Source organism: Manduca sexta, chromosome 14 (assembly GCF_014839805.1).
Source record: "Manduca sexta isolate Smith_Timp_Sample1 chromosome 14, JHU_Msex_v1.0, whole genome shotgun sequence".
NCBI lineage: Eukaryota > Metazoa > Arthropoda > Insecta > Lepidoptera > Sphingidae > Manduca > Manduca sexta.
This window is the reverse complement of record NC_051128.1, coordinates 10,840,099-10,852,901: the sequence shown is the minus strand read 5'-3', so window position 1 is coordinate 10,852,901 and position 12,803 is coordinate 10,840,099. Positions and strand designations below refer to the sequence as shown.

Genomic DNA, 12,803 nt, shown 5'->3' with positions numbered 1-12,803 from the left:
AAAATAAAAGCAATGTCTACAATTTGTTGTGACGCGTGGAGTTTAAGGAAGTTTCCGAGTTAGGTTTATTTTTGTTTGTGTTTTTATTTATGATTTTCCTGTTCTTATTTAAATTTTGAATCTTGCATTTTCAACAAACAACCCGCCGACTGGCTTCAAAAATATTAGTAATATTTAGTGACGTAGATAATTGTTCGTTTTAATAACATGTACCATTACATTGCAAGTTAATTTCAATATTTATTTTACCCGGCTATGCCAAATGATCAATATACAATTATAATTGCTAAGATTTTTTTAGCAGAGGCGTTAAACTAGCAAAATAAAGATCCCCATACACATCCAAAACAGCATAACAATACCTTACCAACTAACCCAAGCATCTCATCTATGTATGTTAAAATTACAAGGAAAGATAAAGGTACATAGAAGATACTATTGATTTATTGCCTCCCGCTCCACTCTTGATCCCGATATCCAGCCCATTGCATCCAATATTTACGCCACAAGTGGCCCACACAGCTCCCGTAGTGGCCAGTAGAACCATTGACACAATTCCGCCACTCCACGGATTATATTTGGCTTTTATATAGGTTATAATTAGACTGGAGTGTGAACGAACTGCGCGTGCATTGTGATTGACTTGCTATGGGTATGCGCGAGTTGGTGAAGCGAGGAGCGGGTAGCTGATTTTGTTTTTGTAGTCATTGATGAGTGTAGAATTTGGGATTAGAACATAAAACCTTTTGAATACATCGTAGATTAAATCTAAGTTCGAGTATACAAGTATATTTTCATCTTTAAAAATGAACGTGTTAAATAAAAAAATAATCAAGTTCAATCAACTCGTGAAATAAATCTTGTTAAGGCCGTTTTACTTCGTCCCATAAACAAGAAGATTCTGTGAAGATTGAACATATAACTACTATTTTGGGAGACATTATGAAATGTAGAATTACATTAGCTCCTTAGCATTATGAAGGTGGACAGATTATTATCCGCGATCGCCTACGTTCCTCCACAGAGCGACCGGCCGAACTAATTTGGCGAGGGATGTGAACCAAATTAGTTTCATTTATTATTTTATGTAATGTTATTGGCATTACATATAATTATACATTACGTATCCGACCACACGTGTCGTTGGATGAGGTGTTACACTGAATCGCAGATGTAGCTTAAATTACATTTAATTGTAGCCAAAGTAAACAAGTTGGCATTTGATGTAGCTATACAACCAATGTACCAAGTTTTTGTGGTAATATATTTCACAATAAGTTTTAAATTCGTTGAAACTGGGGGCAATATTTATATAATTCTATAGGTACATATATGACTTGCCGCAAGTCTTGCGAGCTGCAAAATTTGCAGATATTCCTGTGATTGTTTATAGGGTAAAATTTGCTTGTGGAATTCGGCTTCTGCAACATTTTTTGCTAATTTAAACCTTATTTTGGCAATGGTAGCGCTTACCAATAGGCATGCAACTTGCATATCTTTTAATCAAGCATACAAATAAATGTTTCTGATTATTAACAATCAAAATAAAATAAAAAATACAAAACGATAATACGAATGCACTCTTTAAACTTAATATTGGTTAATGTGTTAATTTCGAGGTCGTTTTGAAATGAACTGCTCGTAAATACAAGGACATTCCGTTTTGTGGCTTTTTTAATACCAGTACTTGGGCATTTTTTCCTCACAAATGGGATATCAGAATTAAACTTTAGATTCAGCGGAGAATTCCCTGCGTAAGTAAGTAGATGTTTTTGGTTCTCATTCATTTGTTATCTATTGAAGGCGCAACTGGGGCATCCAATTTTCGCCGGGTGTTTTTCGTCCCATCATATGATAAGAGGTGCCTATCGCCATTTAGGGCACAAATTCCAGACCCTTGTTGATAGTGAGAGCCCGACCTGAGGATTGCACCCGAGACCTCAGTTCTGTAGTTTTATCGTAATACAGCTACGCCACCGAGCACAAACTAATTTACACCATTTAAATATACGTGGTATCGACTCTACCACGCCCTAATGACATCCGTCTCTAGGCAGAGTTTAACAAAGACATAATTACTTGCCCGTACTCGTGTAATTGTAGTAGAAATCAGAAGCCGCCAGCCGCGGCGAAAGTCCATCATTACCCGCTCTTTACTTATTAAAATCGTTTGTTATTATATTTAATTTACTTTATTTAAATAGGTTTAATCGCGAAAATTAAGGAGTAGGTTAAATACGTGGTTGTAATAATTATATGTGAAGTAAAAAGTTGCTCAATAGGGAGGCAACTTGATCTTGAGTCAAATATTACTGTTAAATTTCTCTTAAATTCTAGTTTGACTTTTGTGATCAGTATTTTTAAAATATATTTATGGGAATTCTAAAAAGTTGCAGTAGTCAATTTGACACGCTTTAATTTTATATTGCACTATTGTAGGCATCCGGTTTTTATGTTAATCTCTAATCTCGTCTTCTTATTAATATTATAAATGCGAAAATTTGTGCAAATGTTTGTTACAAGTAAATGTAGAAACAGCTGAACGGAATTCGATGAGCTTTGGCAAACAGGTACCATTTCTTAGATTTACACATAGGCTACTTTTTATCCTGTTAATTTGCTACTAAGGGGAAAAACGTTTTTTTTAGGACTTTTGCAATGGAAAAGGCTCGCGAAGCCGCGACCAAATAATTAGTTATAAGTAGCTACTTTATACTTGAAATATGCCAATTTATTGCACTTGCGCATAAAATACATAGAGCTATAAACTCTATTAAAAGCCCGTGGGATGTGTGCTTACATGCGCGTGAAAGCATCTAAGCAACTTGGATAGATGGGTCAGTACATGTGTGTGCGTGTAAGCTCGTGGTTGCGTGTGTGTGTAAGCTTGCACGAGTCTTACAACCGACTCGCGTAAGTTATAAGAATTTAAAAGCTTACACGCGCAACTCGTAAACGCGGTTATGCAAAGCCAATCTTACTAAAGAGATCAACTTTATTAAATGCAAAATTTTGTGAAAATGTTACGATGTTTGTTGGAAGTAAAAGCATAAACAATTAAATGGATTTAGATGATTTTTGGTACACATATAGAGATATCCCGCATAATGAATATCACAGGTCTTTTTTTTAATTTATAGTGTTGGCGTCGAAAGGTGAAGCCGCGAGCATCACCGAGTACACAAATAATGTTCAAGCTCTCATCTCAAGTAATGCAGTGACACATTGCCAGTAAGTCGGGCGAGCACAAGTGCCCTGGATAGGCAGCGGCGCGTGAACGCTGGCGTTTAGCCGCTAGACGTGTGCCGGCCCAATGAGCCGTGTCCAGCAGTTAGAATACCATGTCCGTGTTGGATGAGAGAGGGTTTTATAATCTTGGTATTATTATTTGTTAATAATTATATATCCATTTTGTTTAACATTTGGGTATATTACAGATTTTAAGAAAGCAATTTTTCCGCATATAAGAATTGCAAGAAAGGACGTGTAGGTAAGACAGTCTATAATTATTAAATTTATATTTAAACATTACTAATAATTTGTATGAAATAATTTTTATGTTATAGTGTTTTTAATAAAATATACAAGAAATATGGGTTTATGTGAGTATTCGATTCGATACGACTCGAGTCGACTACTCTTTGATATATAGAGATCTTCACTGTTAATTAAATTATTCTTTGTATAATTGGAATTGCATTTAAAGAATGGGAGCAATGGTCCTTTGTAAATATGGTGTTCTGGTATCATATTTAAATATTAAATTTGATGAGACGAGTATATATAATATTGATATATTTTTCAATAAATATGACTGTACTATGATTGGAAAATTCGATGAAGCCGGCGGAATCTCGATAATGTAATGTCTGCATTATGCAGCGCCGATTATTATATGCAGTATTTATCACTAACTCTTCTGATCTATCTAAAATTAAGTTTCATGGCATTCATAAATATAACGAAATTGATGGCTGTTTTTAATAGGTCACATTCCACTAGCAATTTACAGAGGTATGCGTCGCCGACAGTCATTTCTACAATACACAAATTGCAATATTTTGTTGTTTTATTTTTATGTCCGTGTGTCGCAAGCGACCTCGCACTGTGCGCCGCGCTTGACGAGCGCTGACAGACGCAATGTCATGTTTGACAAACTGTACGACTGTGTGTAACATGAATAGGTACTCATAATAATTCGTGCTAAGGCAATAAAGTAAAAAGCGTGATAATCATTTTATTAATTAGAAACATAAAATTATAAATTGTGCAAGTGAAATAATAAATAATTGTTAGAATAAAACCATTTTCGTATAGGCAATATTATTGTAGGCATTGTAATAATTATTGACTTAATTGTTTTGAAAACAAAAATATATATAAAAAATAAAACTCACCCAGAAATGAAGTGTTGGAAATGCGCAATCCTGTACTTAATTTATCACTAAACTGCCTACCGCTTGCTACTGCACGCGGTATTGCAACTATTATTAATTATTTATCATCTAAACTATACCATAGATATGGCTTTATTTTTTTTTAATCCTATGTCATATCGAATTTGGCGCGAACCGTACGGCGCGGGAGTGTGGTTCGGACTGCGCGCGCGCCCTGCTCTGACGTCACCTCACCAAATATAGCGGGAACTAGCGAACACACTATTTTCACCCCAATACCCATTAATTTTTATGTAATTACGGTGTACATTAGCGTGTATTGTGGGAGCAGTTATGACGTTTAGTAGTTATGGCGGTGAAATGTCGGTCCGGGCGTGTTATTTTTGCCGGCGAGTTTTCTTCGCTTTCCGTCGCGCATTGCTTAAAACGGCAATATATGAAGCCAATGTTCGTACGCCTTTTGTTTACTAGGAAAGAGTCTACGTACAATGTAAGTGGGTCACTGTAACGCATTAACCTGTATGATAAACGTGGGAATACAGCTTTTGGCGGGATTTGGCTCCCGACATTTTTGAATTTATGTCAGCGATTTTTATCTTTTAATTTATGACTGCGTTAAATTCAGATAACGTTTCATTCCTCGGGTTTTATTTTCATAATTGGAATTGCGGTTAAGTTGATAATGTTTTATTGTATTTCAATTCTGCGCTACGAGATACTTAATAAAAGTTATATATAAATGAGTTTTTATCTTACAAATATAAAATATTTAAACTTAGCCTGATTCCACATTAATTCGAATTTCATCCGAAATATATTTCTTTCTTTAAATCAAGTAATCATATTCTTCTATTCAACGTCTCAATTACCCACCAGAGAATAAACACTTCGATTATAAATGAATGCGTCTCTACAAACGAAATCTAACGTTACAACATCTCACAACAGTAGCGTAGAAATTCCAGAAAAAAATACTTGGCACTGGTTTGTACGCGTTATTTTGTATTTCATTTAGTATTGTAATAAATAATGTGGATTGGATCATATTTTTACGAGTTTAAACTTGGCCTCACACTGGCCAGCTTTGTAAACTTTTAATATCGATTCGATAGATTATACGTTAAATATAAAACATGTTTAAAAAGATCAATGATTCGTTTAGCTTAGTAACAAATATACTCTAAGTAATAAATTCTTTCAACGAAAAGGTAATTATTTGAGACTACGATTAGTAAACTTACTGTTAAGGTTGATTATTGTTTTTACACTGCTACCTGTCATTTGTGTAATATATAAAAATATGCAATTTTCGAGTTACGGTTAGTGTATATGATATTTCTATTTGTATAAACATGTTAAAATGTACTAGGTATCTACTTTTAGTGCAATTGAAATTACATAATGTAAATATATTTTTCTATACATCTACTAAAAAATTCATTATGTAATATTAGAAAAATATTGTTTATTGTTGCCTCTGCGGTCTATTCAACAATACTTGATTGTTTTCTTACTTTTTCATTTTTGGCACATGAGACTATAAAGCTGTATTATTCAAATGTAATATGCCTTTGTTAAACTTGTTGCCTTTGTTCATTTCCCAATGTCTTTGTTATAATTTCTTCATTGCGCATTTTTTTCCTTTTTTAAATACCCTCATCTCTACTTATCTACCTCAGTTTATGTTTACATGTAGATATTACAAGTTGAGTGCGGCGCGGCGCGTGTCTATTTGTATGCGCGTGCGCAAATAGATCATATTTTTATTTGCACTTGTTTTTGGGCATGTGAGCAAGGCCGATGTTCTGATCGCTTCAGATGTATTTTACCGTCTGACTTCGGTTTGGCTGTATCTGTTCAGAAACAGTTGCTAATACAAAGGAATAAGGATCATAGGAATTATAAGTAATTAAAAAGAAATTAATATCCGCTGTTACGGTGATCCTTTTAGATGTTAATTGTAAATGATAGTGATTTGTTTTGTTTATGCGTATATAAGACATTGAAATAAAACTTTACGGAGTCCGCCTTTGACCATGAATGCTGTGGAGTTAACATTAAATAAAATATTGCGCAAAAATAAAGTAGTTTTGTTTCAACGCGACAATCAATAAGAGTCAAAAAGTTCAGTCTTTAACGTGAAGTGACGCAAATGAGCTCTATTGGCTGCTAATACTTCTTATACTCTTGAAGTTTGGGCCTGAAGGTATGATATTACACATTTATCAATTAACACTATTTATTAACAATTAAACGTTTATTCTATGTAATGATTAAAAGAAATAGGAAAGAAACATTTATTGTCGCAGTAGAGGAAAACATTATTACAAATTAAATATTAAAAACTAGGGTATAAAGAGAAGAGAAAAAATAAATTAACAACATATAAAAAAAACACCGACACTATGTCCCCACCGCGACAACTTGGTGCCCAACTCATGATAAGCTGTGTTATTATGAGAGTATATGCAGAATTCACTAGGACTCACATCCGACAATTATTTCACATGTGACATTGTAGTGGATGCAATAAATATTGAAAAAATGTTTATTGCTCAAATTAAAAAACATGTGGAGTATATAACACATTTTCGATTTGTTTCCGAAGACAACAATGTAGTTATTTAGTTACAGACACGCAAAACCGAATATAAGTTTTTTATAGCTATAACAGGATAACTCTAAAGAATGTGTCCAAGACTGGGCTACCATGATTGAAGCTTAAAAATCGTTTTGAAATGGTAGTCTTAGCGTGGTCAGCGATTATCTCTATTACCTACTTCTCTTAAATGTGGGAGACTCACCTTCTTACAGAATTGTCGATATTTTCCAATTAGTCACTAAATGCACTTGTAACACGTCTTGTTCTTATAACGGACTAATTATTACTATCATAAAACAATCAACAATATAAGACTTGCCAGAGTTCCTTTATTAAAAAAACAAACACGCTTTAACGCAATAAGAAAAGACTCAAAACATTACCAATACCAAAACACAGCCAATAACAATAACTGATTTGTCCATTTATGGTAACTCTACCATCATTTAAATCAAAATGAGTCATGATAGTTGTCGCATTTGGCTTGTTCCATTTCCTATTCCCACGGGTTGGGAGTGATGTTTGGCACAACGTATGTTTACACGCGTACACACACGTCGATAATTGATCCAATGTTTAGTACTACACATACCATCGAAAGGGAAATTAAATAAAACACGGGGCCGATGACTTGCAATACGTTCGACACGTTTCAGTATTTCGATCGATGACATCTCGTGATAAAAATATCACGTGTTTTTGTTTAATTGGCATTCGAAATGGTAATTGGCAGGCAAAATTAAATTTACATATTATTTTTGAACGTAATAAACGTTTCATTTGCAAAAAAATTACAGCAATAAATTTAGCTTAGAAGTTTTTTTCCTAAAGCATTTACACCTTCGATGTATAAATCATCAAGAGCTTGTAACATATTTCAGCGCAAATGTAACAATAATATGAATAAAATAAGTTATGAACCCATATAACCAAACTTAATTCTTTTTAGTTACTGCTACTTAGCTAATCTTGAATACTCTCAATCCTTACCTGCTTGACGATGATCTTGCCGGTGGGTTTCTCGGTGACGTAGCCCTGCATGCCGGCCATCAGCACGCTGGCGCCGAGGAACTTGTTGAGGAGTGCGCGCGCCTCCGTGTCCTCGGACGTATCGCCTTCTTGGATCACTGGCGAAGGAACAATCAATGTATTACGCGATATTGTTACTACATAACTAGATGGAGTATAATATGGTCGCAGCAAAGTAACGAAGTCCTTTGAGACATAAAATGTGTCCAAAAAGTAATAGAAAATGAAACTTTTAAAAAAACAAATTCCTGTCAAAATTTCTTTAGCTGTTTAAGATAAAACTAGATTAAAGACTAAGACTAGACTAAAACAGAAAACATAATTACCTACTTAATATAGAACAGCGTGTATTTGGTTTGGAAGGTTATTCAATCATCCTGAGTAGGTATAATATAATATGTAGTAATTTACAACATAATATTAAGTATAAGAAAACCGTTCGGCATTACGGTAATATAGTATGTACAAGTATAATATAAATTTGTGAAGGCTATTCGAGAGCATTTACAAAGGAACACAAAGACGCATGCGTCACGCTGTGATTTATCATATTACTGAGAAAAAGATAAAGGTACTTAGAATATTAATCTGTCGCTAACAATGACTACTGAACAATTGCCGCCAAATATTTTATGCGTGTACAGTTGTTCCATTTTGAAGGAAATTTAACCAATATAATTACTAGGCACTATAACTATTAAAAGCGGCGATAGTCTAGTTGGGTGTGGAACGGACTGCCAAGACGAATCCCAAGGGCACTCACCTCTGACTTTTCTAAAAATCATGTGTGTACTCTTTGTGAACGTATCGTTCGCTTTAACAGTGAAGGAAAAAACCGTGAGGAAATCTGCACATCTGAGAAGTTCTCTATAGGAATTTCGAAGGTGTGTGAAGTCTACCACTAATCCACACTAGGCCAGCGTGGTGGACTAAGGCCTAATCCCTCTCAGTAGTAGAGGAGGCCCGTGCTCATCAGTGGGCAAGTATATAATACAGGGCGGATATTATTATTATTTATTATATAATTATTCAAAATATTCAAAGTAATACCGTAAATGTTTCTGGTAAGTTTAGTGAATAAAATCTAGTTTAGACTAGCATAATAATTCTATTACTTACCTATATCGGCATTTTTCATCCTAGTTAGTATGTCCTGCACCCCAGTGACCTTCGCGTTGCTGTCCAGGAAGGAGCGCTCGCTGTGGCGCGTGGTGGTGGTGGTGGTGGTGCGCGTGCCGTCGCCCACGCGCTCCGTGGTGGTCGTCACCACCGTGTCGTCCACAGAGCCCAGGGAGTGGTCGCTGTCGGTGCGTGTTAGACCTGGTGGTAGCGGGACATGTTAAAATGACCATTCGGTAATTCATTAAGACTTTTCACAATAATATATAATCTGAAATAAAATACCAATATAAAACAGTATAATTTTCGGCTGAAAGAAAAATATATCTTGTACATAAATATGTTAGTCACTATTTATACATAAATATTAATGTTGCCAATGACAAAAACAAATAACACAACTGTTAGGAAATATTAAATAAGGGACAAACAGTCCCTGTGATGGTTATTTTATTTAAACTGGAAAAGTGGTGTGGCGATGCAAAGTAAAAATTTGGCATCAAACCCACTTCATTTGCATTGGTTCTCCTCGTGGTCCTCTAATATAAAAGTCAATGAAAACTATATACTGTATATAGCTACCAAACGCGGAGCTAATTATCGGTAGTATTAATCTGTCATACATAAAAAAATTATATAATTTGATATAAAAAATTGCACAAAAAATTACAAGTAGGTACCGACGGGTTTTTTTAGCCTAGTGTCGCGCTGTCTGCTCACTTTCAAAGTAAATGTGTACGTGCCTTTTTAAAAATAACACCAATCATCATTGCATAATGGAACCGGTAATGAACACTATTTATAACCTACGATTGTGTATAGTTACGTATATTAGTACTCTTAATATCTGTCCATTTGTATTTTATATGCAACTGACGGACAAGTGGTAATTGCCATGAACAATCGCAATACTATCAAAAATTTTGAGTTCAAAGTACTTCACAGATACATTAGGTGGTACATGTCATAAAGAATAATAATTACACTGGTTATTATGCGCTTAAGTCTGAACATTGCTTCGACATCGTTGCTCAGTTGCTGTAATAGACAATATCAAACGACAGTAGTATAGATAAGATTCAAATTATTTGGAATTCATTCTAAATTGTCACAGGAACTGATCGGCGAAAGCTATGGATCCCTGTGGCATTAGGACTCTTTAGCTGTATGTTCTGCTAATCTAAGATCTAGCACTATAACTACATCTACTACTAGTACTACTTTAACTACTAATAACTACTGCTACACCATGTTGAAGAAAGGAAAATGTAAATGCGAACAAACATTACTTTTACAACAAACATTATTCTTTGAAATTAAGCATTTCAAAATCACATAAAATTGAATCGTAGTATACAACAAAAACAAATTAAAATATAAAACTTTAAGCGGTTTATTTTTATGCAAAAGTTATTAATTATTTATTCGACGGCTAAGTTTTATATTATGATAATTGAAAATAGACTCTGAACTAAATAACATAGAGATAATTATAAAGTGGGTAGATGTTTATTCGCATCTGTTCCGTCCCTCATTAAGGTACAGTGTACTGACCGGCGTGCGCGGAGGAGTCGCTAGACACGCTGTCTTTCATGGTGGCCGTGCGCAGGATCAGGCCCGCCTTCGGGTACGTGCTGCGGTCAGTCTTCGACGTCTCGCCTGATGTAACAACTTTATCACTAAACTACATACAATATACCGACATCTAACTTCTATGAGTATGTACTACATTCTTTTTTATTCGGTAAGGAACAGGCTAATGATCCATCCATACATTTTGTCAAATGTAGTATTCAGTAGTAAATCTTCAGCAATAATTATATTCTAGAATACAAAGTCAAATCAAACTACTCGACAACTAGTTTTGTCAAAAAATATCATCTTATACTCTTAATAAAAGTAAACTGACAAAAATCAAATTTACTAAGTATAAACTATATTATAGATATTGATGAATAATTTTGATGCGCGTCTAGGAAATGAGCATGCTTTTTTTTCCATGGATATGAAATCCAGGCAAAGTGATGTAACTTTAGTCTTGATGAAATTAAATATTATTATCTTATTAAAGTGGTGCATAAAGCTCACGATGCATTAAAATCAAGATGCATAGCAAAATAATGGGATCCTATTTTAGCACCAGAACAGTAAATATTTAAGGTCTTTACTAAATTAAACTTTGTTGATATGGCACGGCTGTTACCCACAATACGCGTAAGGCAGTATCTAATATTATTATATTACTATAAGTGAAGATTTGTTATTGGCTATCAGTCAACTAGTTTAATTAACCTTTGTATAGCTGTAAGCCTTCCATATATTAAATTAAAATAAATTTAATTTAGGTTTATGTAGCTGTAAGTTGTCCATATATTAAATAAAAAAAAACTTTGATGGCATGTGAGCATATGATTCATCTGAGTCTATTACTTTCCGGAAGCGAACTAAATCGTTGCAGCGAACGCACTTAGATGGTATAAGATTCATTTTACTGACTCATCCTTACTTTATTATCACATACTAATTTACATTTCGTTTACAATAAATGTGCAAAAAATCTTGATACAATTATATTTTGCATCGTAATATTTCCATTGCATTAGATTGTTGACTTTTGGTTATTATAATATTTTTTATTATTATTTATTTAGGCAAAAATAATTGTTAATAAATATGGAAAAAATAAATTACGATATTATAATCATTAATAATTGGCAGCTTCCAAAAACATGATACTACAAAAAACAAAAAAAAAACAAAATCGAAACGAAATAATAAATCAAGAAGATACTGATTTAAAAAAAGAAACTAATAAAAGTCACCAGTATAATTTTCCTACAACATACTCAACTTAGTTCTCTTAATCGTTTTAAAATACTACAATAATGTAACTCACTGTTAATCAACTTTATAATATCGATATATTCTTGGAACATTTTAACGGCAATGCAATAACACGCGTTCACACGGGCACGCTGCACTGAAAACTGTTCACTATACTTGAAAGTTACTTTACGTAATCTCGTATGTCTCGCGGTGGTAATGAGCCTTCGACAGGTAACTTACGAATACAATCTTTAATGCAAGTGAATCACGAGACGTTTCATATTTGCATGATTGTGATTGATCATAAACAGAATGTAATATTATTGTAAAGTAGTGATTGGTGCTGCGCTCGTAAGAAAAATAAACATGCCGCTATTACTGAAGGGCTAGCCTGAGATGCAAAGAAGGCATCAACTTTTCGCTATGTGTGTCCTTTGATGTGTTAGAGGGCGAGCCTCAGGTCATATTAGGCACAAATTCCAGCCACCGCGCTCATACAGAGCCAATATCCCTGGCCGAAATTCGATCCCAAGATCTTAGACCGGTGTTGTACCGCGCACGCAAGACAACTACGCCACCGAGGTAATCAGAGAAGCATTACATGTTAAACCTCTTAATAACAAGTAATTATAATGACTATATTACGTTCAATTTTTTGTTAAAAACAACAACGTTTACCCAATTTTTGTTGTCAGTAAAAGATGTAACTTGTACGATATAACATTATTGTGTAAATTCTGTATTGAAGAGACTGTTTTAACGTTTACAAGAAGTTTCTTTGTAAAACCGATATTATAAAGCTTAACAAAATATTCGACTTTGTAATCAAG

General features: G+C 34.2%; 1 protein-coding gene across 7 annotated transcripts in view; it reads right to left on the bottom strand.

Annotated features, from left to right (window-relative positions):
- Positions 1 to 12,803, bottom strand: part of LOC115447544 (titin) — a 56,178-nt gene that overhangs the window by 24,832 nt on the left and 18,543 nt on the right. For 6 of the 7 annotated variants that reach the window (XR_005112307.1, XR_005112308.1, XM_030174659.2 and 3 more), the window contains 3 exons: positions 10,702 to 10,806; positions 9,148 to 9,348; positions 7,990 to 8,126 (listed from right to left, as the gene is read on the bottom strand). Coding sequence is in view for 5 of the 7 variants with exons in the window: in XM_030174659.2 (XP_030030519.1) it covers positions 7,990 to 8,126; positions 9,148 to 9,348; positions 10,702 to 10,806 (443 nt within the window). In the remaining 2 variants the exon portion in view is untranslated. The remainder of the gene's footprint in view (positions 1 to 7,989; positions 8,127 to 9,147; positions 9,349 to 10,701; positions 10,807 to 12,803) is intronic. The other variant, XM_030174662.2, reaches the window with a different exon arrangement.